Below are 26296 nucleotides of genomic sequence, written 5' to 3'. Positions count from 1 at the left end.
GGACCCCAGGATCATGACGCGAACGCAAGGCAGACACTTAACCGCCTGAGCCACACAGGTGCCCCTATTTAAAGAGTTTAGAGGCAGGTGCTTGTAAAAATCGGGCATGGTAAAACTCAGATAAGAATAAACCCAGAGTTGCTGGAGTGGGGGGTGGGGTGGGAGGGATGGGGTGACTGGGTGATGGACACTGGGGAGGGTATGTGTTCTGGTAAGCGCTGTGAATTGTGCAAGACTGTTGAATCTCAGATCTGTACCTCTGAAACAAATAATGCAATATATGTTAAGAAAGAAAAAAAGAAGAAGAAGAATGTAGCAGGAGGGGAAGAATGAAGGGGGGGAAATCGGAGGGGGAGAAGAACCATGAGAGACGATGGACTCTGAAAAACAAACTGAGGGTTCTAGAGGGGAGGGGGTTGGGAGGATGGGTTAGCCTGGTGATGGGTATTGAGGAGGGCACGTTCTGCATGGAGCACTGGGTGTTATGCACAAACAATGAATCATGGAACACTATATCTAAAACTAATGATGTAATGTATGGGGATTAACATAACAATAAAAAAATCACCAAAAAAAAAAAAAAAAAAAAGTAAGTGGCCCAAATTTTTAACAGAAGGAACATCTTTGAGGTATCTTTCCTTCTCTTAATTGATGAAACAATCCGGTTTCAAGTGCTAATAAATATATGAAAATAAATTTGCTCCTAAATAACCTCTCCAAAAGTTAAGATTCTAAATTCAGAATAAACTTGCCAAACAATTCTGGCCAGTTCTGCCTGACTTGAGCAAATGTCAGGAAAGATGTAATTACATCTACCAATTACCACTCCCACTTGCTTAATACCTGAAACTGGTTTCCATTTGGAGCCAGAACACTTAGTGTCCCATGTGGTTTCTCATAAACCTCTTAGCCTTTGGCTCTTCCTTTCCAGTTAAGAGTCAATCTGATAGCCTAAGGTAAGGGTTTGTTTTGGGAAGTTCATCACAAGAAATTTATATGGGCAACTGGTTACTATCCATAATTACACTATAAATAATTTAATCCATCTAATATGCACACTTTTCTTACTTTGGCCACTGCACAGTTGGCTAGGCTAAACACTGCACAACTCCAGGAGACACATTCACATAAACTACAATGTGAACAGTTCCCCCTGACGTTGTGCAAGGAGGAACCCACACAACTGTACAGTGGAACACTGGTTCTTGACTCTTCCTGATGCTCAAGAAAGAGAAAGTTCTTATGTGCCTTGACATGAATAATAATAAAAGGTCACTTCATAGTAAAATGACTCTCTTACACCTTTTATTAAAGTTTGGTGATTGTGCTCGCTTCGGCAGCACATATATTAAAGTCTGGTGACAGAAATGATTAACACTTGGTAAGCACTTACTGTGGACTAGGGCTCATCTATGTGCTTTAGACACATTTAATCCTCACAATAAACCTATAAAGTAAGTAGAATTATTATCCCTATTTCACAGATGAGAAAATTGAAAGATTAAGTAATGTTCCCAAGTTAGGCAACCAGTAAATGGTGAGACTGGGATATAAATTCAAGATTCAAGATCTGGTGTCCAATTTTGTATTACTACACTTGACTGTATCCTACACAGCATTTAAAATAAGCATTTGAGAATATCCAATTTGTTGAGAATATTAGAAAGAGAATATGTTCATTCTCCGTAGTTTAGAATTTGTCCTTTCTTTGCTTCCCAGGAAAACAGAAATTATGCCTTAATGTCTATTAGAAGAATCCTTCTCTGTGGGGCTAGTGCAAACATGATTCATATTTTTGGGATGACTCTTTCCAGTTTTCCTGTAAAGGGAAGGGTGCCTGGCCCAACCCTCCCCTCACATATAGCTGAGTCGTCCTTATGAAGTGAGAAATTAGTGCAATTACGACAGTGCTCGGGCCTCCCCTCCCAAGTAACTCATGACAATGTTTAATAAAGAGAAGCAAAGCTGTAAAATCACTTTGAGACATGTTATAACCATATGCAATGGTCCCTTTTCACGACAATTTGCAGACCCTTTGAAATAAGGATTTCAATGAAATTTTTAGAATGCAAGCGTCCTGGCATCCTATGTCTGTTGTAGTTACTTCTTTGGTTCAGAGTTCCACCTGCCTCTTTATTATAGCCTTCCAAAGTAAACAATGTAATAAATCTACATTGTTTCAGCAGTAACCTCCACCATTGCCAGGAAGAAATCTAAATTGACTATCATATGACTTTCTTTCTACCACTAGTTTTTTCTATTTATTTATGCCAACTTTGGCTAAAATCTAATGATGATGTACACATCATCATTGTGTATGTGACTTTGGAGTCAGGCTGCAGAGGTTCAAATCCTGGCTCAACTAGGGCTGTTGGGGGAGGCAAAGTACTCATTGTCTCCTGGCTCCATTTCTTCATCCACAAAATAGAGTATAATAATAGTATCTCCATCAGCTGGCTACTATAAGTATTAAATGAGATAATAAATATAAAGATCTATAAATAGCAACTGACACAAAAACCATAATAAACTTTAACTAGTAATATTGATCTAATTCTTTTTCTTCTGATTTATTTTTCACAATCCTTTCCCTACCAGATTCTCTTCACATCAGATAATCAGCAGGTCAGCAAATATTTATTAAGTATCTGCTGAGGAAAAAGTTATAACAATTGCAAGAAAAAAATAACAGAAACACTGATCCAGAAAGTTTACAGTTCTCTTGGCTTAACATCATAATGTACATAAAGCAATGAGAAATAGTAAATCATGGCAAACTCTTATGGGTTAAACTGCATGGTACAAAATACGTGTTGAAAAAACTCAGAAGAGAAGACACCAGTAAGGACAGTTTCGTGACAATTGTTGGAACTTGAACTGATTATAAAAGATGAGCAATATTTAAGTGGGTAAAGGGGAGATATCACCTTACCAGTTAGAATGGCTAAAATCAAAATGACAAGAAATAAAAAGTGTTGGCAAAGATGTGGGGGGGAAAACCCTTGTACACTGTTGGTGGGAATTGAAATTGGTACAGCCTCTGCAGAAAACAGTATGGAGGTTCCTCAAAAAATTTAAAACAAACTTACCATATGATCCAATAATTCCACTATTGGATACTTACCCAAAGAAAACAGAACATGATCATGCATCCCTATACTTACTTCAGCATTGTTTATAATAGCCAAGATATGGAAGCAACCTAAGTGTCCATCTACAGATGAATGGATAAGGAAGATGTAATGGAATATTATGCAGCCATAAAAAGGCTGAGATCATGACATCTGAGACAACATGGATGGACCTAGAGGGTATTATGCTAAGCGAAATAAGTCAGACTGAAAAAGCCCAATACCATATGATTCCACTCATAAGTGGAATCCAATAGAAAAAGAAAAGGAAAGGAAAGGAGAGGAGAAGGAAGGAGAGGAGAGGAGAGGAAAGGGAAGGAGAGGAGAGGAGAGGAAAGGAGAGGAGAGGAGAGGAGAGGGAAGGGAAGGGAAGGGAAGGAAAGGAAAGAAAGGAAAGGAAAGGAAAGGAAAGGAAAGGAAAGGAAAGGAAAGGAAAGGAAAGGAAAGGAAAGGAAAGGAAAGGAAAGGAAAGGAAAGGAAAGGAAAGGAAAAGAAAGGACAAACAAAAAGTAGAATCAGACCTATCAATACAGGGAACAAACTGATGGTTGCCAGAGGGGAGAATGGCGGGGGGTTGAGCAAAATGAGTGAAGGGGGGGTGGAAGATACAGGCTTCCAGGTATGGAATGAATAAGTCACAGGAATAGAAGGCACAGCATAAGGAATAGTCAGTAATATTGTAATAGCAATGCAACAAGACACATGGCAGCTACACTTTTGGTGAACATAGCATAATGTATAAACTTGTCAAATCACTAAGTTGTACACCTGAAACTAATATAACATTGTGTGTCAACTATACTCAAATTAAAAAAAAAAAAAAAAAAATGCATTCCAGGTAGGAAACAAGATGGAAAGCGACACAAATGAAGATCCCATATGTTCTTGAGAAAGTAAAGAACCTAGACTGCCTGACTTCATTTATCCTCATTTAATTTTTTCAAATCAGTGTGAAAATTAAGCTCAACATTTAAGGTGAAATAACAGGGTAGGGATTAGCAGGTCCACGTCCCACATAAACAGTACTTGTGATTGGAATAGCGTATCCCCAACTTTTATGTTCCACTCTCTAAACCTGACTAGTTCTATTCTATCCTCTCCACTGTCAGACAACTAAGAAAGTGCAGGTAACTAATAGCTTATCACAATGATGCTCACCACTGTTTCCCAAAGCAATATCTCCCATGGTTCTTAGAAAGTCTTTATGGAACAGCCAAGTAAAATATGTCTGGTTGCTGCAACTGGCTGTTAGGCACGGTTTTGCATAATTCAGTAGATTCTTTTGTATACCATTAAAACTCTGTAGTCAGATTAAAAAACTGGAAGAACTTGTTTATATTGAGAGTATTTTCTTTTTCCTGAGAGGATTTTACCCTTTGAATACTGCTTCCCCAAATTCACTTCTTTTGAAATAGAAACAAGCTACAATATGAACAGGATTATCTTATGCAATTACTTATTTGAAGAATTCACTTTTAACTTGACTGTATTTAAATGTCTACAGGTGCTCATATTGGTTCATGGAGAACTGCGAATAGAGGTAAAGTATGAAAAAGTTTTTTGTAACTAAAATGATAGTTCAGTTCAAAAAATTAAAATTGTATTGAGGAAAAATAAATATTTTTTTAATGTTTAAAACTATTAAATAATTGTGAAAATAAAATTAAAACTAACCCAATTTTAAATACCAAGAATGTATAAATGTCATTATTACACTTTATCTCATGCATTCTTTCTTATTTTAAACAAATCAACAGCTTTTTAGTAAACAGGTCCTATGTGCCCAGAGCAGTGAGATATTATGGAATATATAAAGGAAATATAAAATATGATTCAATGCCAATATTAAAAATCATATGGTTCTGTAATTATTTTAGATATTTAATGTTCCTTCTTTGCTTGACAAAGTGTGAGGTCAAGCAAAGTAGACATTCAACAGTCCTAGATACCATGAAACACAAGGGCCTCTGAACCTAGGTGTTGATAAGCAATACTCAAAGCAAAAATTTCCAACAATGCGCATAATAAAATGGGATACCTTTTCACATAAGACAAAGGGCCAACACGGAGAAGATGATACTGCAGTACAAGGCAAAAGGAGATACAAGCGTGAATGGGTGAAATTTGCAAAACCCTGCAGAGAAAGAGAAGACAACTCGAAAAGAAATCCGATTGCCAAAGTAAGTCATATCAGCAGGGGCAATGTGAGGTTTTAGAATAAATGTAATAGATGTAAATTAAAATGATATGGCAACTCCATTTATCAAAATGTAGACTGGGGAGTGCACAGAACAAATAACCTGGGATCTTCAACCAAAAAAATACAATAGGGAGGGAGATGAAGGAACTATGGCTTCTAGAGTAATAAAAAATAATTAAGAGACAGGTGGACCAACTTCAATGAATATGCCTTATTTAGATCTGAATTCTAGCAAACAAATAGAAAAAAATATATGGATAAGACAATAAGATAAGTGGTTGGGGGTCCATGTATTCATAATGATTAAAACTGGGTGATGAGATATACCAGGTTCATTACTAACCTAACTTTATATATATTTGAAATTTTCCATATTAAAAAGCTTGAAAATTATAATAATAAAAAATAAAATAATAATAAATAATAATAAGCAATTTATTTTAATAAATATTTTTAACACTTACTGTATAATCCCTTTCCCCTTTTTCTCTCCAGCTCCCCCTATTTAAACTAAAATAAATGTCTTTTTCAGAAAAATGTTCTCTGTTAAGGAAAGGAGCATTCAGAAGTAGTCTTGTCAATATTAAGTATCCATGACTTTCTCTCAACCTTTTAATATCACCATGGTGGCCATAATCTGGGCAAACATTCTAGAGCCAAATGATTAATGCGTATTGGTCCATGCTGGTCAATAGAAACAACAGTTTGAAATATCTCACATTCCCAGTATTCATTAAGGCAAAAGTAACCATCACAGGGTCAGAAAGAGTGAATAAAATAAACAGAAGACTTAAGACTATGAAGGTAGAGAAAAGGGGAAGGAAAAGGTCTGATTGCTGATCACATTCACATTTTGGGTATTTGGGGCTGCAGATTACTTCAGATTTCCAAGCAACCCAGAAAATTACCTACCGAATTTCTGGAATGGGAATTGATCAACCCCCTTTTGGAATCTTTGTTGTTGACAAAAACACTGGAGAAATTAACATAACAGCCATAGTTGATCGTGAGGAAACTCCAAGCTTCCTGGTAAGTTTGTGTCCTCACGATTGGGCACCCTTGTTTGTGCCTGGTGGCTTTACAATGTGATACTCTTCTACTGGTTAATTTAGAAGAAAGATCAGTGCACGAATCAATCCACCAATAAATAACAATTTTCGTCACTCTTTTAAAGAGCCTTCACTTACACTTGTGCCCCTGAAGGAATATACCAGGAGGGTGCAGGAGTAGGCATTGAAATCCAACGTGCATCCTGCAAAGAGCATCACCCTCTTTGTACCATAAGACAGTACCAGCCTGGAAGAAGGGGCAGCTTGCCTAACAGGCCTGCCCAGTGTGGGCACCTTTTCTTCCTTTATCTACTTTTTGGGGAAACATTTTCCTTCTGTGCACAAAAAGTCTGTACATGCTAGTAGAGCTTTATTTCTACAAGTTTTAGTAGTATGCAAACTGAGTTTGTAGAGTAATAAGTAACAATTCCCTCCTTTTTCTAGATCACGTGTTATGCTCTAAATGCCCTAGGACAGAATGTAGAGAAACCACTTGTATTAACAGTTAAAATTTTAGATGTCAATGACAATCCTCCAGTATTTTCACAAAGTATATTCATGGGTGAAATTGAAGAAAATAGTGCTTCAAGTAAGTCTTTTACATTATCTACCACTTTTAATTTTTTTTAATTTTAAAATACAGGTATCACTATAGTATATCATTTTTATAAGCTAATTTATTCTCCTAGTTTTATCAGTAGTTTTGCAGAAATATTCATCCAAATATCCTGGGTCTTCCTTTCTAATATTTGTACTTGAGCTAATTATCCACTGCCACTGTATTTCTAGGTCGTGGTCCTGTTACCAAGTCAATAGTATCTTACTCTCTATATGTAAGTCACATGAGTACCTGGTAGTCATAAAACTAAAGGGGTGGCCTTAGGTAGCCTGGATGCATCAGCTAGACTTTTTTAGATTATAAAGGACAGAGACACACTCAATTACTTAGATAATTTGGGGGAAGGGGAGAGTGACAATGCCACCCATCAAGGGAAGAAATAAAGACAGAAAATAGTCTCAACTCCAACACAACCAAGGCTTAAGGACAACAGGAAGATTTTTACAGAAGCCAGCACACTTCCACCTGAGTAAGAGGGACAGTAAGAGATACTGCAAATGACATGTAATTTGTTTTTGTGCATAACAGATTTAAGATTTTAAAAAATAAAGGTCAATTTGAAATTGTGTTGAATATTTAATGTGAAAAGAATGTCAATTCTTACATATTCTTTAATGAGCTTCTTCTGTATTCCTAGACTCACTGGTGATGATATTAAATGCCACAGACGCAGATGAACCAAACCACTTGAACTCTAAAATTGCCTTCAAAATTGTCTCTCAGGAACCTGCAGGCACACCCATGTTCCTCCTAAGCAGACACACTGGGGAAGTCCGTACTTTAACCAATTCTCTTGATCGAGAGGTAAAGCAAGGCACTTGGGCACATTCAATAATAAGATCTGATTGTAACAAAGCCGAGAGAGGTGACCCCATTTTACCTGAGAATGAAAGGAGAAAGGAAAAGAAGTTCTCCATACTCAACTGGGCCAATCTAGGGAAATTGTTTGCATTTCAATATGATTCTGGTGGGGTGAGATGTGTACCTAAGAACTGTACAATCAATTGTACCCTAAACAAACAAGTATCAGCATATCAGTGGGAGGTCAAGTGGAAGGTAAAAGAAGGCATTGAGGCATACATAGACAAAGACTGAACTGTGACTAATTCCTTAATTGGTGGAGGAAAAGGAAATTTCTCAGACAATGGAAGAAATTTCTCTCTGGAATAAAGCCTTCTCTGATGTTACACTTTTTCTACTAACTAGTTTTAATGTCACCCTTGCTTCCAGAACACTAAAGAATCCCCTTTTTCTCTTCCCCATCGTCCTACCACCATAACTACCATCACCACCACCACCATTTTATCACCATACAATACCCTGTCAGACTTTATATTACTTCTATGCAAATGATTCTCCAAAAAGACCAATAGGAAAGCTCTATAAGTAAACTTCCCTCAAATAAGCATCCCATCATCCTCACTGCCCGTTTTTGCTCCAAGTGTACTTTCTTGCCCTAAGAAGCTCACAAAAAAGAAACCTGGTCTAGCCCCATAAAAACTTGTCCAACTATCCAGGACCCCAGATGCCTCCTCTAGGCTGGACAATGGAACAGCTCATATGATCCTTCTAGAGAAGAATATTTTCACCTCTTTACCCATAGGAAGCAGGTAGTTGTTATTTGTATTCCTGGCACTGGAGATTAATTATTTTTCTTTATTTTTCTCCAAATTTAGCAAGTTAGCAGCTATCGTCTGGTTGTGAGTGGTGCCGACAAAGATGGAGAAGGACTATCAACTCAATGTGAATGTAGTATCAAAGTGAAAGATGTTAATGATAATTTCCCAATGTTCAGAGAATCTCAGGTATACCTTGCCCTCCTTGAAGAATAATTTTTTTATATATATATATATATATTTAGCTTATATTTTGCCATTCTAATTCAGTATTTGCCTGTTCCTGGCTTCTATTTAAGTTCTCTGCACTTTTCTTAAAAAAAAATAAGCTTTTGTCAAATATAAGAATTTAGTAACCAGCAAGAGGCAACACATAATTTGAGAATTAATGGTTAATGCTATTCAGAATAAAATATAATCTCTTTAGATAAAACCTGACAATAACTCTCAAATTCTGCTTCTTTCCTTTTTAGTATTCAGCACATATTGAGGAAAATACTTTAAATTCTGAGTTGCTACGATTTCAAGTTATAGATTGGGACGAAGAATTCACAGATAATTGGCTTGCAGTGTATTTCTTTACCTCTGGAAATGAAGGGAATTGGTTTGAAATACAAACTGATCCCAGAACTAATGAAGGCATCCTGAAGGTGGTTAAGGTAAAGCCTATTTCCCTTCCATGGTAAAAATATTCCATATTAGCCCAAACTATCATTTCTACAAATAAACTTTATTCACTTATTAATAATAATACCACTTCTTTACAGAAAACTTAGAAAATACATAGAAGTAGATAGAATTTTTTAAAGACACACACATAGCCCCACTACCTAAGGACAACTTTTTTAAACATGTTGATTTATTTCCTTCCAAGCTACCCTACTTTCTATAGTAAACACAAATACACTAATATACATATATTTATAGGTGTGCTTGCTTTAAGCACAAGAATGTAAAACACATTTCTTAATCTCATTTACTCCCTACAACTGAAGTTAGGAAAAGATAAGAATACATAATATTGCGGCTTGTGAATTTGTCAACTTGCTTTAAGTGAATTTAGTTACAGTCATAAGGGGGGGAATGCAACTTTTTGAAAATGGGAATGTATAATTAAATCTGCAATATAAGGGGCGCCTGGGTGGCTCAGTTGTTAAGTGTCTGCCTTCAGCTCAGGTCATGATCCCAGGGTCCTGGGATCGAGCCCCGCATCGGGCTCCCTGCTCAGTGGGGAGCCTGCTTCTCCCTCTCCCACTCCCCCTGCTTGTGTTCCCTCTCTAGCTGTGTGTGTCTCTGTCAAATAAATAAAAATCTTAAAAAAAAAATCTGCAATATAACAAACAGTAATTGAGTAATCCTTGCGTTTAACATGCATGACTATAACAGACACCCCCCCATACACAGATTCCTATCTGGAATAACAGGATATTTCTGCCTGGACCCTGTATAGACTAGAAAAAATAACCACTATTTGAAGACATTCTTTGGCACAGGACACTGGACCAAACGTAACCTTCTTTCTTTATTTCTTTGAGTCCAGTAGAGTGACAGACCCATAATATCCCCTTAACAAGGAAATTGCTGGAATCCCCAGTTGCTGGAGCTATGTGAGCAGTTCCTATTGTTCCTATTACTCTGCTTTTCAGAGAGAAGGCTATAACCATCACTTGCAAGGGTGTGTTATAAACTCCCAGCAATCCCTGAAAATGAAGCCTTCCCTCTCTCCTGTCTTGGTGTCATCTAGTCTTCCAAACTAGCAACCCGGGCCTTATCCTTCAATCATAATATTTCCTCACAACAGTCATCCAATTCTGCCCTGGAAACTGTCCTTAAAGTCTGGCCCTGGTCTTCCTTCCTCTGGCCTGTGATCTACTGGGCCTTGCCTCCTTGCTCCTTGATGACTATAATCCCCTCCTGATGGCTGTCCTTACCTCCTCTTCCTACTTCCCTACATCCTCCTACTGCCACCAGGCTACTGCCATGTTTTTCTTAAAACCAGTGTGGATTACTCTGTTCTTTAAAACCTTTCCTTGTTCTCCATTGGCTGTGAAAGTGGCCCTCCAGTCTTATTGCTCATTTGCATCCCCAGCAACTTTTCCTCACCAGTGGGAATATAGGAACTATTGGTTCAGTTGGTCTGTGGGGAAGTCCAGGCAATGGCAGGTCTTAATGGCTCCACAGAGAGCTCTAATTGCAGCCAGGATTGATGACCAGCTGCTGGCCTTGAAGATGACCTTCAGTCTCCTCAGAACTATAGACTAGGCCTCTCACCATCTGCAGCCAGCGCCCTGTTACCTTCTGTAACTCTGGGCATTTGCAAATGTTTCACCTTTGCCTGAAAAACTCCTCCTCATCCTTCGACACTCAGCTCACTTGAAAGCTCTCAGAAGGTTTCCTAACTGAATATACTATGGGACTAAATTTGTGCAGTCCTCACCATGATCTGATGAGGTAAAGTTTTGTGGTTTTTTTTGGAAGTGAAAATTTGAGAATCAGAGAAATTAAATATTGTGCCATGAGTCACACAAGCTACTAGGCAGCAGAACCAGGATTCAAGCCACGCTACCATAGCAAACTTGGGATTCTTTCCATTGTACCATACAGCCTAAAGACACTATAATGATGTTTTAGTAGTCTAAAGAGAGGTCTGCTCTTTTGTAAATATCAGTTACCAAGCTGAGGTCTTTTTTTTTTTTTTTATTTGACAGAGAGAGACAGCAAGAGAGGGAACACAAGCAGGGGGAGTGGGAGAGAGAGAAGCAGACTCCCCGCTGAGCAGGGAGCCCGATGCGGGACCCGATCCCAGGACCCTGGGATCATGACCTGAGCTGAAGGCAGACGCTTAACGACTGAGCCACCCAGGCGCCCCCCAAGCTGAGGTCTTATGAGTTAAGAATTTTAATGGTTTCTCCACCTCATCATTACAATGATTTCTGAAGCCGTCTTGCTATATAGAAATAAAAGGGGCCATTCATAGCATGGGACATAGAGTTCTCTTGTCCTGTTCTGGGTTTGCTGGGTTGTATCTCTGTGATACTTCTTTCCTTCCAATTTTATTTTATTTTTTTACTCTAGGCTCTAGATTATGAACAACTACAAAATGTACAACTTGGTATTGCTGTCAAAAACAAAGCTGAATTTCACCAATCAGTAATTTCTCAGTATCGAGTGCAGTCAACCCCAGTCACGATTCAAGTAGTCAACGTGAGAGAAGGAATTGCATTCCGTCCTGCTTCCAAGACATTTACTGTGCAGAAAGGCATAAGTAGTAAAAAACTGGTCAATTATGTTCTGGGAACATACCCAGCTATCGATGAGGATACTAACAAAGCTGCCTCATATGTCAAGTAAGACTGTTTTTATATTATTCCTTGATGTGGTTTTAATTTATAAGCTACTACAAAATAATACCTAAACTATTGTATGCCAAGAATACAAAGAGACATAAAGTGGCCAACTCAAGGAATGTCTAACTCAATAAGAGACTTATAGCCAAATCATTGGAACATATTGGGCTATGAGCGAAGATAACATAAGCGTAAGTTAAAGTGGAAACTAAGAGAAGAATGCCTTAGCCTATGGAGAGAAATCAGGAAAAGATCTCACAGAAACTTTCAATTGAGTTTAAAAAGAGTAGTTCAGCAGAAGACCAATCAGATAAGACAGCACATACAAAACATATATGCCCCAAAATATAAGAACACCATGCAATGTAGATGCTGTAAGAGCAAGAAAACAATTATTTTATTGCACAAAGTAGAAAATTGAAAAAGCAGGCTAATACTTAAGGATTATGAAATACTGCCTGTCTGTGCTAATATGCTAATTTTTTGCCATTGTTTATAAGAGTATATTTTGATGTCTTAAATTAACTATAAATACATTAAATATAAAATGAGATATTTTCATTAAATAGGTAAACATTCCATATTTGAAAGAAAATTTTATTTTTTCTGTCATAAAACAGGTATATCATGGGACGTAATGATGGTGGTTTACTATTCATTGATTCAAAAACTGCTCAAATCAAATTTGTCAAAAACATCGATCGGGATTCTACTTTCATAGTTAACAAGACAATCACAGCTGAGGTTCTGGCCATAGATGGTAAGAAAAATATTTCAAAATGGGGTGTCTGGCTGGCTCACTCAGTAGAGCATGCAACTCTTGATCTGGGTCCGTGAGTTCGAGTCCCACACTGGGCACAGAGATTACTTAAAAAATAAAAATCTTAGGGGTGCCTGGGTGGCTCAGTCGGTTGGGCATCTGCTTTCGGCTCAGGTCATCATCCCAGGTCCTGGGATCAAGCCCTGAATCGGGATCCCTGCAGGGAGGAGCCTGCTTCTCCCTCTCCCTCTGCCTGTCACTCCCCTTGCTTGTTCTCTCTTTCTCTGTCAAATAAATAAATAAATAATAAATAAATAAATAAATAAAAATCTTTAAAAAATATATTTCAATCATTTTTAGAGAAATGTTAATTCCAATTGGCATTTTTTTATGAATAGATTCTGATTATTTAACATATTACCTTTATCACTACATAAAGTTACTTATCTTGGGGACTTGAGTCTCAAATCTGAGGCAGCTGAACCCAGAAGACTGAGCATTCCAACTTCTCATGGAGTTTGTAGTACCAGTGAATTCTGTGTTCAGTCCCTGTGGTCTGCTGTGTTGAGGCAGAAATTTTGAGACCCACAGGAATTTCTGTGTTTGAGAGGATGGATAAAAATTGATACAGAAGGCCTGTCAGGAAAGCTCAACTCAAATGCGAGGTGCCTTGGTGAGTTACTTACAAAGTGAGTCACTTACAGAGACCTCATGCGACCAGATCATTGAACAATAAAATCTTTTGGAATGTTTCAAAAATAATATTCTTTGGGTGCTTTGTGTTTCATCAAGTATAAATTAATTTATGCTCAGGCAATAAGTAAACAAGAAAATAAAACAAAAGAATAAACACCAAAAATCATATCACCCGGGAGAAGAGCAAAAAGCACTAAGGGAAACAACAGAAAGTATTCATGATCCTACCACAGAGAAATTTTTACTTTATTTCTTTATTGTTTTTGATTGTCAACATTGAAAAAATTTTCTTCAGTAAACTTTTGTATCCTGGATAGTAAAAATCAATCATTGTTTATTCCAAATACTTTGGCTCAAGCTTTAGAAGCAAAAATCTTTCACACAGTGCTGGGTTCATACAGTAGGATACATTTAAGAAAACTATTGTTTTTATGTTGATTTCATTTGTAATCAGTGAATTCATCACCTTACAGGTCTTGGTTCCAAGCATATTAAACTAATAGCTAATGCTACTAATTATAGACACCAGCCAAGTTGGCAAATTTAAATTTGCTTTTTACAAGATGTGGAAATTAAACGACATCTTTTTACTTGTAAGAATAACGAATATAATTTCTCATGAGAAGACACACTAAGTTGGCTGCATGCAAGAGACTTTTTTTTTTTAAAGATTTTATTTATTTATTTGACAGAGAGAGACACAGTGAGAGAGGGAACACAAGCAGGGGAGGTGGGAGAGGGAGAAGCAGGCTTCCAGGGGAGCAGGGAGCCCGATGGCGGGGCTTGATCCCAGGACCCTGGGATCATGACCTGAGCCAAAGGCAGACACTTAATGACTGAGCCACCCAGGTGCCCCATGCAAGAGACATTTAAAAGGTTTTGGGGGGGTACAACATATTCTGTGTATTTCTTTAATTCTAAAATGTTATTCTTACAGAAAACACAGGTAAAACTTCTACAGGCACCATATATGTTAAAGTACCTGGTTTTAATGAAAATTGTCCAACAATCGTCCTTGAAAAGAAAACAATTTGTAGTTCACAGCCTTCTGTGGTAGTCTCAGCTAGAGCACTAGGCAATAAATATACTGGCCCCTACACATTTTCTCTGGAGGAGCAACCACTAAAATTACCAGTTGTGTGGAGCATCACAACACTCAATGGTGAGTAATGGTAAACTTGCTTCCGTAAATGAAAAAGTTGCTGCTTCTTTATATTTCCAGAGGGATAAAAGGGCTCATTTGGGAACAAGTCTCTTCCAAGAATAACTGAAAAAACTCTTTAAAGGCAATGAAGATGTGGTCCTAGCCTCATGAATTTCTTCTCTCTTCAGAAGAGGAATCATATAATATGTTTGTACTATTTAATATTTTGTTTTTTATGTGCAATCTAATTGTTTTGTATTTTTAGTGTCTTATTTCTACCTCCACAACACACCATAAAAAGAATAGAGTCAGCCATCAATTTTATTGCAGAGCTGTTTAAATTTCTAAATATATAAACTTTTCCTAACTGGGCAGACTGTGAACAGATATGAAGTACTGGATGGGTTGCCCGTTCAAGGCTCATAGGAAGTGGTACTTAGTCTGTCACTAGTTAGGAATCTTGACAGCATGGTGGACTAAAATTCCCATTAGCTCATTAGCCAGTGGGAAAGAGTTCATCCATCCTTCCTTTTCTTCTAACCTTTATCATGCTAATTTTACATTTTTTATGTTTTCTAGTAGTCTCCTAGAAATAACCATTGGGCTTAATAAGAATCTTCTCACTTTTCTCTGGTTCTTTGCTGAACCAATCTTGCTTCCCTCCATGAATGTGCTCTATGGTTCTCTAGTCATAGGTATCAGCCATTGCAAGAGTCACCAAAGGGATCTTGTCCTCCACGGCCTTCTTTCCGAGGGCCTTATTGATCTTGGTGTAAGTCCCTAGTTCCAAAGTATTCATGTAGCTTTTGGATCCAAATGGGTTTACCAGCACATGGACAATGAAAAGTTTGCAAAAGAAACATCAGAGAGAGACAGGACCCAGCACTAGACATACCTGCTTGAGTGAGGCTGGACAAGGCAACAGTGGTTGGACTGAGTGGATCAGGCATAATATCAAAGAGCAGGGTCAAGAGTGATTCAGTTGACACAACTCTGCAGCTTACAAGAGCTGCTACTGGAGTCCACTTAGAAAGGGCCAACATAGCAATGGAGAATGATCAATGTTCGTGAGTTAGATAGACAACAGGCCCTCACCTCAGAGAATCCCATACAACTGGGTTTTGGGCACATGGAATGAATGCTATCAGCAACAGCTGAGGTAGTGGAAGCCAAAGCAGAAATTCAGTCTTGATAAGTCAGGCAAAAAAACATGGATTCAGAGGGAAGGCATACGTCCAGAGGGCCACATGAGAGTCCAGGGAGTTGGTGTAGACATAGAGGAGATTGGTTAAGCCCCAGGAGAGGGAGGGGGGCTGATATTGAAATGTTACCTGCCTCCCATTATCCTTCAGGGGAAAATCAGGGTAGGACTGAGTCTTCATGGGAAGCAATAACAGGCCCATCTGGGGCAGAAAGAAGGACAAGGAGGAAATGCAACCTGATTTACCCAACTGAACCCCTTATCACTCTCAGAACTGCTCCAACCTCACCCTACTATCAGCCTCCCTATCTGTGACAATGATGCTTAAGGCAACCCTGGGTCTGTTAACAAAAATAAGTAGTTTTAAGAGCAGAAGACACCTTGTCCTGCTGTTGATTTGTGTGATTGTTTGTCTTCAGCTACTTCCGCACTCCTAAATGCCCCGCAGCCCCTATCTCTTGGAACGCACAGCATCGCCCTCACTGTTACTGACAGTCAGGACAGACAGTGCGAGACACCAGAGAGCCTGACTCTGGAAGTCTGCCAGTGTGACAACAGGGACACCTGTAGAACTCCTAGTGATAATGAAGACCCTGATCGCATAGATGGAAAGAGATCATCAGTGAGGCTGGGGCCTGCCGCCATTGGCCTGCTACTCCTTGGTCTTTTGCTGTTGCTATGTGAGTATGCCAAAACTAACTTCTGTTTCTGATGGGAATCAGCCTTTGTGGGGGCCTTCAGGTTGCATGGGCAATGCTATCTTTGTAATGTACAACCATTCCTTAACTGTGTTATGGGCAAGGGTGGGGGTAACATTTTCAGGAAGAACTGGACATGTTGAAAGTTAATGTGTCACTTGCCAGCAATCTATTCATAATACAACAAAGCAAGTCATATATATGTTAGACAGTTAGAAAACAGCACAGGAGAATCAACAAGAAAAAAGTTAAAGCATGAACACTTTCTATATACTGCCAGTGATGTTCATCATCAAAATAATGCCTTTACCCATAAAGAAGTCCACAGACATAAAATAGAAAAAGAACCCCTGCCAAATAAATCTAGGGAAAAATATAGAGGATATATAGCCTTTGAGCTTTATAATGAACATTAATACATCATAGGCTCTGAAAAGTTATTGCTTAATCCAGCACTTTCTGAAAATAGCTGACCACTATATATACACCCTCTTAAAGGCTTTCACTTAATAAGATTAAGCTTATTGAGCACATTTAGGAAAACTACACACATGTTGTATTTTTCAATAAAAGTAAAATTTATTCAATGGATAGGTTTCTAAAAAGTTTCAATTAAATTAAAATCTTGTGAATCAAATAGTATTTTTAATGTAATAGGTCTCTACTATTTAAAGGAAATTCATGGCAAATTCTTATATAAATAAGAAAAATCTTTGATAAATTCACATTTATTTCCCAAATTTATTATAGAACTGTAGGCTTTTAGAATTAAAATGATTGTTCATGATAAACAAGTCTACTCCAGCCCCTTCACTTAAATTTTTTTTAAATTTGCGAAATATTTTTAAACCACAAAGTGCATAAAATTACATGACAAGCACACATATAACCATCACTCAGATTTAACAGATCTTAATATTTGCCATATCTTTTCAGATCTCTTTTTATAAAAAAAGAAGTTGATATCCATACATTTAGTGGCCTCCCACACATGCCATATATTCTTCTTCTGCCTTCCCCAAAAGTGTTTACTATTCTGCAGTTAACATGCATCATTCCATTTCACAGCTTGAAATCGACTCACCTTTCAGTTTTTCAATATCTTATTAGTCAATTTCAAAACCAAAAGATTTTTCAAGTACATAGATGTGAGTCTTGACGCAAGCAGCCAGCTGGGAAGGGAACCTGATTCTGGTTTTCATTAGTTCACAGATTTATGCGTGTCTAACTCTATGGAAAAAAAACTATACCATGATGCAGCTATAATAGAAATGAATACAAAGGGGTATTATGGAGACTTTGTGGAGTAAGAGAATCAATCATCAATTTGAGCCTTGGAAAATGAGTAGGATATAGAAAGTACAAAAAAAAGGGAAATGTGTTGCCAAAGGGTGACAGCATGAGCCAAACCCAGAAAATGCTTTGCATGTTTTAGGAATCACACCTCCCTGCTAATGCAGGGAGATTGTGGACAGTCAAGGAGATGAAACTGGTACCAATTTGAAAGGGCTTACATACATATGTTATGGTATTTGTGCTTTAAGCTATGAGAAAAAAGAGTTGCTGAAAGTATCTAAATAAAAGCCTCGCATGTTCATATTTGTGTTTTAGAAAGATAACATCGGCAGCGCTGTGTACTGTAAATTAGAAAGGAAATAACAGTTAGGAGGTTCTTCTACTAGTTTCAAAGAGGGATAAAAGCCAGATTTAGACATGAGACTGGAAAGGAAAGGATAAGTGTGTGAGGCATTACATGGAGAAAATTTGGAGACTAAGGAATATGAAGAGTGGATAAGAAATCCAGATGAACCATTGAATTCCATTGTCACTTAAACCATTAAATGAAACTGAAAACATTAGATGAAGCACAAATACACAGGGTGGCAGTGATGAGTTTCATTTTGAAATACTGACTGTTAGGGTGTAGATATATCCCAGAGGCAAGCCGTTGTACATTTGGGATTGTGGCTCAGGATGGCAATCAGAGAAAGTACACCATGTTATATTCCCACAATCATATTTGCTTCCTGTGCTCCTACCATTTGAAAACATGCCATGTTTTGATTTTTGTGCAGGATAAAACATACATTTTTCAGTCTGTAGAAATGCACTCAACACTTCGAAAAACTTTTTCTGGATACATATATAAAAACCAAATATATATTGCAGATAACTATGATAAGCAAGATCTCTAAAAGACAATTTATGCCCACCTAAAAATACTCACCATTCAGGTGTACATTCATCACCTTAAAAACTAATTTGTCAACTAACAATATTCAATTCTTCCCACACACTTAACAAAGTCATAGAATTGAGAATGGCAATAAATAAAAAAAGCCTGTAGAAGTATCATTTATACGAATATTATATTAAATTTTAAGAAAATACATTATGTCCAACCTATTTTATTTATAATATGGGACCAACCTAATTCGCATAACTGATGTAGCCCTTCCAGAAAATACTAGCAAATCCTCATAGCACTCACTAGGGTCCTTTACTTATACTGCTAACTCAATTAATCCTCACAACTACCTGTGATGTAGATAATATTTATTCTCCCATTCTCTGTATGAGTTACTAGAGGCAAGAAAGATGATAAAACTTACCCAGCTGGTGAGAGGTGGAGCCAAAGTTCAAACCCTACAAGCCCTCACTAAACTACCTCTAGGCGGGCAGAATTCAAAGGAGGATTCAATTGAGAGGCCAGAGGTGGGGGTGGGGTCACTAACTACCTAGCTTGCCAGAACTTCCTTTCAAGAGAGAGTTTAGGATTTAGCTCTTGGTCCATTAGCATGAGAATGATGTTAATCTAAAGATTGCTGAGATGTGACGGATATGCACAGAAAGAATGAAAATTACCCTGACAGGAAAGCCCCTCCAAGCTAGGGATTCTTAAGTCACAATTAAGAGTGCAATGGTATTAGCTCATCACTCTAGTTGCTGAGGGAGTTTGCTGGTTAATTGCTATTTACTAAGAGATGAGTAGAGTCCAGATTACAGAAACATTATCCTGCCCACCTAAAATCCTGACCATCCAGGTGTGTATTCACCTGACATAACATACATTGCCTCAAAATGGACAAATAAATGCAATAAATATATATATTTATTTATATATGTAATATATATTACAGAAAAGGATTGAGGACCTGAACAACTGAACAACCATCTTTATCATTCATCAAACTGACTATTTTAAGAAAATATACATATCACAAGAATGATCCGATCAGTCTCCTCCAGTTTCATAATTGTATGAAATTTTAGGATGCTTAGTTTACATTTTATTTTGTAGAAACTAATTTTGCTTTCTATTAGATTTTCCTGAGTCCTGAAAATACTGTATTTTCTTCCTAATGTTTCAGACAATTGTCATGTCTCATTGCTTCCAAATGATTCAAATGTTCCGATATTTTATTTTCCTTTATAACTAGTGGCCCCCCTTCTCCTGCTGACCTGTGACTGCAGGGTGGGTCCTATCGGGGGAGTGACAGGAGGATTTATGCCAGTTCCTGATGGTTCAGAAGGAACAATTCATCAGTGGGGAATCGAAGGAGCCCATCCTGAAGACAAGGTGAGGACCCAGTTTCTAAAACATTTATTTCAATCATATAGAGCAAAATTAGATTTATATTCAGATAGGAAATGGGGTAATGGGGTATAAAAATAAGACACTCCTTGACCTTTGTGAGTCAGTACTGAAATAAATGGAGCCTTTTAGAATCATAGCTCTTCAGATGTCTAATCATAAAAATGGTTACTCCTGCAAGAATTTGGCCTTCTCCTAAAGTCACCTTTTGCAAAGAGCCACATTTCACCCATTGTACCATGAAATCTGGTTCATTTTGAAACGTATTTATTTTTTGAACACGGTTTGCAGGAAATCACAAATATTCGCGTGCCACCTACCACTGCCAATGAAGCCGATTTCATGGAAAATTCTGGTAAGTGAACATCAAATGGATTTTTGAAGGCAATACTGGGTTAAATAAGAAATACTGAAAAATAATAAGTGTTCTAAATCATTCTCTTAATAATTGGCATATATGTACACATGCTGGGAGATGTTACCACTGAAATAGGGTTTCAATGAAATGATTTACTATTAGTATATTAGTCAATTCCAGGGCCAAGCTTGGGTTTCCGTAAGTTCATTGAAATTCATTGCCCACTGATGCCACCATTTTTAATATCCAAAGATTTGTTATACATTTTCCAAACTTTAACAAACTGAAGTATATAGCTCTCAGTCAATTACTAATTTTTTAATTAGAAAAGATTTCACACATGTAGAAAAATGTAAAGGAAGATATCCCAAATACTATGTACCTACCACTCAACTTTATTCTTAACTTTGGTAATATTTGCAGTTAAACCTCCTGTGTGCACATCCTCTATCCCACTGCCCTTCTTCCTTCCCCAGAACTAACAATACCCTAATTTGAGTTCAATTACCAATTTTAATTCAGTCATAATGGGACAAGATTGTTTATGTTCTCATATAGATGAAATTATTTCTTTGGTTTGCCAAAGGACTGTTTTATTCATATTGTCTCAGTGCCACAATTAAGGCATAAACTAGAGAAACAATAAGACCTAATGCCTAATATTAAAATTTATATTAATTCCATACTTAGCAATAGATTGTTTTTAAATGTCTAGCCTGCAAAATCTGCATGAGATCACCCCAAAATGTCTGCCTTTATCAGCTACCCCATCCTCACCTGCTTTTCCCATTATAATTACATAGCAAAAACTATATTCAGAATTCTCTAGAAAAAAATTAACTTTCCATGAAAGTGTAATGTAAAGGTAATAGGGAGAACAGTCATAACTCTTTAAATTTTCTTCAGGCACCAAGACACTAAATTAGCATCTGCTAATTTGCATGATTACATTATGTATGTTTCCTCTTTGGTTTCCATATTGAAAGCAATATGATAGCTTAATTTTAATTTCTTTTTTCCTGAAAACAAATAAGCATTGCACTAGAAGCTTTCCGCGGCTGTGTGCTGAATATTCTGTTTCTACTTTTCTATTTCTGGCTGTTGTCACTGAAAATCTATTTCCTGTGTATATTTTTTAATTTGTATGTTTCCAGAGCTGTTCCATCTGCTAAGACCCTCTGTTACAGCCTCATCTGCTCTGTTACTCTCTCATTAACAGACCATAGGATGTTCTTATTATCTCCAGTCATATAATTGTAATTTCTCCCACTTATTTGCTTTACTTGGTGTTTACTTATCGATATCAAAAAACAGTAAAAAAAAAAAAAAAAAATTACAGCATAAGATGCTACAGAATTTTCTCCCCTGTTTTTAGAAGTTTGTACAAATACCTATGCTGGAGGGACAGTGGTGGAAGGAGCCTCGGGAATGGAACTGACCACCAAGCTTGGAGCAGCTACAGGATCTGGAGCTGCTGCAGGATTTGGAGCAGCCACTGGACTTGGCATTGGTTCTGCAGGACAGTCCGGAACGATGAGAACAAGGCATTCCACTGGAGGAACCATTAAAGACTATGGTGAAGGAGCAGTAAGCATGAATTTCCTGGACTCCTATTTTTCTCAGGTAATTTGTTGGAAAGCTCTGTGGCTTTGTTATCTTATGTACATCAGAGATCTTTTTACTTGACTTTACTTCAGTTTTGCAATTCATTGTTGTTGTTGTACTTACAGCTTGTTAAAATGTAAGAAAAAAATAGGGTTCTTTGCCGAAATAATGCAGATAACCTAAGATGGCTGCCAAAATTGGGCTACTAGTCAAAAGGAAAAATGGTAGGGAGACACAAAGGGAGATAATACAGCAAGTGGAACCTCTTCCTTCTGACTGAAATAACAATGGAAAGCAAAATCTTTTGCATGTCAGGATCAGCAGCATCCTCTTTAGAAATACAAAGCAGCTTATTTTGTGTTTCCTACACCATAAAGTATGTCAAATGTGCATGTTTTTCTGAGACAGGCTTATAGTACTCTTCACATTTTCAAAGGAGTCATGCCCAAAATGCTGAAGAACCATGTAATTAATTACCCAAAAATAAAAGTGGGGAAAAAAGGGATGTGATCAAAGATCAGATGGAGTGTCAGGAAGCAGAGAACTGAAAGGAACAAGGGTTTAAGAACAGAGAAGACTTTAAGAGGCAGGTCTTGCCTCTTGGTTGGTGCATCATTAGAACAGATTTCATACAGAGTTTTGGTGTGAGAGCTGGTAAGTTCCAGGATCGGACCTGTTGCTGAGAAGGTGGAGCCTCACACTGATTGGGAGGGAGAGCCTGTTTGGGATGAGGACTCTTGGGATATTCTGAGGTGTGGTGTGGGCCTTAGTTATGGGTCAGGCTCCCGCATGGGTTGGGGAGTCTAGGCAAAGGCCCCAGACTGGCTGAGAGCTGGCTTAGATGGTGCAAGTAGGATGCCTGCCCCCCACCCACAAACACAAAGACAAGCATAAACACAAGCACACACAGGGACCCCCACACTTGGCCCAGTGAGTAACCTCCAAGCTTTGAACACATTGGTTTTGTAGGTCTAAATCCATGTAAGTGCCCTCAAAACCCAGACTTAAAACGTGAGCCTAGGCCGGACTCAGTTTTGAAGGAACGTCAACTACACTGTTCTCCAAACACCCGATAATTTCTGTAACAAGATTATTGATACACAGAGTATGCCTTTACTTCTATGGATTACCTAAATTATGCATTCATGATCAGTCCTCGAGTTCTATGAACAGTATTGTATTCTTCAACTGAGACTCTTCTAAATTCATTTTTTCCACTTTTCTCCATCTTTAGAAAGCATTTGCCTGTGCAGAGGAAGATGATGCCCAGGAAGCAAATGACTGCTTGCTGATCTATGATAACGAAGGAATGGGTGCTCCCAGTTCTCCTGTGGGCTCCTTGGGTTGTTGCAGTTTTATTGCCGATGAGCTGGATGACAGCTTCTTGGACTCGCTCGGCCCCAAATTTAAAAAACTTGCAGAGATAAGCCTCGGGATCGATGATGAAGCCAAACAATCTCAGCCGCCTTCCAAAGACAGCCATTTTGGGATTGAATCCTGTGGCTACTCCCTAGGAGTCCAACAGCCAGAATCTGTTAGGGGTCAGACTTTGTCAGGCAGTCAAGGAACTTCTGCTTTGTCTGCTTCCGGCTCTGTTCTCCAACCAGCCATTTCCATCCCTGACACTTTGCAGCGTGGTAGTTATTTGGTAACAGAGACTTACTCGGCCTCTGGTTCTCTCGTGCAACCTTCCGCTACAGTCTCTGAGCCACTTCTCACGCAAAATGTAACAGTAACAGAGAGGGTGATTTGTCCCATTTCCAATGCTCCTGGCAACCTACAAACTCCGATGGAGCTACGGGGGTCACATAATAGGATCTGTACAGAAGATCCTTGTTCCCGTCTAATATGACCAGAATGAACTGGAATAATATATTGGTTGAATATCATTTAGACCAAATTGTTAAAAGGAGCATAAAAAAGCTCACAGTACTTGTCTAATTGGGCACTTATTTGGTACTCTCCTAAACTGAGCTTGATTCTTTTAATTTTCTAGTTGATATCCCCAAACTGGATATGTTATCACTCTCACTTCTCAAATACCATTCAAGTGGTAGTAAATCTTGATGTTTTTCAAAAAAAAAAATCTTAAGATCATATCCAGTGGGAAATTTTCAATTAATAATTAACAACTTTAAAACTTCTGTTTTTGCAGTACCAAAGAAAGCTATTTGTCACTTTAAATAAAATGCAGCATGTTTTAGTGGATTAAGCACTTGGAGTCAAGAGCCCCAGTTCTTGTCCCTGTCACCTTTTCTTATGTCACTAATAATGATGTAAGAGTCATAAGGTCTTTTGAGCTGCTTAGAAAAAGGAAGTAGTTGCAGCTGAGTTTTTGCCATCTTCTTGGTGTTGGGAGACCCTAAGTGCATCTTTTGCACAAGTTAAGGGCTATTGGCTTATGCATTAAACTTGCTATATCTATATTCCTCAATTCTCAAAATAAGACAGTTTGGTAAGAAAATATCATAGAACATTTAGGAAAGTTTAGTATGGTGTAAATAATATTTTGTGTTTTTCTAAATTACTTTGAAAGGATCTATCCAAAGAAAATATCTTACACTGAGCTCCTTCCTACACACTTCTCAGTACAAAACCTGTGTTAATCGTTCTCAAAAATTACTCTCTATTTTTTAAATGTCAGTGGGTAGATATAACTTGCATATGACATATAGTGATGTTTATTATGCTAACAATGTCTACAGACTTTGTGAGAATACAAAACCTGGTTTTTCTCATAAGTAAAAGATGCCTCTGACTAGATTAACATATGGTGACATTTTTGAATATGTATTATAAGCCCCATTTCAAGTCAAAAAGGGAGATGGAAAGGGATTATCAGTAACCTCTATTATTTTATTAAGCCTCACTCCTTTGAAATAGCTACAGCAACTTAATTCTCTAGCATAACAATGAAGATTCCAAATTTATTACTTCATGCATGTTGCCCTAATAGCAACGCAGTTCTTCAAATCATCTGTGGTCCTTCATTCCAGACCTTCAGCCTTTAGCCCCTAGAGAACACCCTACTTTCTTATCAACATTCTTGTCTTAGGTGAGTCTTTACAAGGCATTGTCCAACTCCATTATCTCTAATTGTATATAACATACTCCTCTCTGTTTTGTTTTGTTTTGTTGCCATATTCAAAACCTATTTGTTTTTCCAGATGGAATGCAAAGTAATAAAGTGTGTTTTAACACAGAAGGATAAAAGTCCTAAGGATCCCGGGGCGGGGGGGGAAGACACCTCCTAAATATCCCTACATCTAACATCCTTCCCTCTCCCTGGCGCCATGACTACCAGGAAGGTATGTACTAGGATGGCCAAGAAGTGCAGGCAATCTGTTCTTTCAAGACAAGCCCACTGTTTCAACAACACCTGCAGTGTGCCCAGCTTGAGGTGAGGGGAATTAGACCCCAGGAAACAGCTACCAGGTCCTGAGGAAGTTGCCTTGCTATTACCACTGAGACCTCTCCTTAGTGGAAGCTTGCTCCGGGGTCTGGATCACACATGGTTGATTTGTGTCTCTATGATGCATGAGAATTACATTAGTAATCATAATAATCCTTATTTCAAGTTCAAAAGTGTCTTCAGGATCCTCAAAGTATTTTGGCGTTGACTCTTAAAACCCAACTTATCATGAAATGGGAATTTTCTGCCTTGCCAAACTACAGAGGAAACTATGTCATCGCAGTGAAGGCTCTGTAAGGGAAAAACTGAAATTAAATGTGTTTTAAAATGAAAATAGATTCATCTTGTCTAGGAGGACCTCAAATTGATTTGCCATGTAAAAGTAAATTCAAAGCAAAAATGTATCTGTATTTTTTCACCAAAAATAAAAATTGTTTTAAGCAAAAAAAAAAAAAAAGGTTTAAAACGGTCTTTTTACTGGATGTATTATAAATTTTAAACAGTATACACTAAAACTTTAACAGTGTAACACTGTTGTAATAAAACTGTTTGGCAACAAACTTATGAGTACTTCCTTAACCATTTAGTAAAAGGTGAACTACTCTCTATAATTAATAGTTACTAAGAAATATAAGGTAGGAAACTGACTTACATATGTATTTTTATCAGTATTTTACATTTTTTTCCAGCCGATACCCTTTGTCCATCCTCCCAGAAAGGAAGGAAATACCTGGGGACTCCAGATCTCTTCTTCAGGTGGAATAGTGCTGGATGAGGTGCTAGATGAGGTCAGGGCAGGCTTTTATTAACTAGATGCTTTAACTCGTTTATTATTTGTTTGGTAGTTTGGAATGATCTTTCAGGC

At 37.8% G+C, this 26296-nt stretch overlaps 1 protein-coding gene across 1 annotated transcript in view; it reads left to right on the top strand.

The window, feature by feature from the left end:
- DSG3 (desmoglein 3) overlaps window positions 1–24092 on the top strand; it is a 36838-nt gene extending 12746 nt beyond the window's left edge. Inside the window, exons 2-16 of the mRNA XM_032421454.1 lie at window positions 4636–4671; window positions 5183–5311; window positions 6205–6360; window positions 6825–6969; window positions 7637–7803; window positions 8676–8804; window positions 9089–9274; window positions 11691–11962; window positions 12583–12722; window positions 14356–14580; window positions 16183–16443; window positions 19902–20041; window positions 20348–20411; window positions 21790–22037; window positions 23254–24092. Of these exons, the coding sequence (XP_032277345.1) occupies window positions 4636–4671; window positions 5183–5311; window positions 6205–6360; window positions 6825–6969; window positions 7637–7803; window positions 8676–8804; window positions 9089–9274; window positions 11691–11962; window positions 12583–12722; window positions 14356–14580; window positions 16183–16443; window positions 19902–20041; window positions 20348–20411; window positions 21790–22037; window positions 23254–23871 (2916 nt within the window). The 3' untranslated portion in view covers window positions 23872–24092. The remainder of the gene's footprint in view (window positions 1–4635; window positions 4672–5182; window positions 5312–6204; window positions 6361–6824; window positions 6970–7636; window positions 7804–8675; window positions 8805–9088; window positions 9275–11690; window positions 11963–12582; window positions 12723–14355; window positions 14581–16182; window positions 16444–19901; window positions 20042–20347; window positions 20412–21789; window positions 22038–23253) is intronic.
- The last annotated feature ends 2204 nt before the right edge of the window (window positions 24093–26296 follow it).

Source organism: Phoca vitulina, unplaced genomic scaffold (genome assembly GCF_004348235.1).
Source record: "Phoca vitulina isolate PV1807 unplaced genomic scaffold, GSC_HSeal_1.0 scaffold24, whole genome shotgun sequence".
NCBI lineage: Eukaryota > Metazoa > Chordata > Mammalia > Carnivora > Phocidae > Phoca > Phoca vitulina.
The sequence above is the reverse complement of the archived record's forward strand: the minus strand, read 5'-3'. Positions and strand labels throughout refer to the sequence as shown.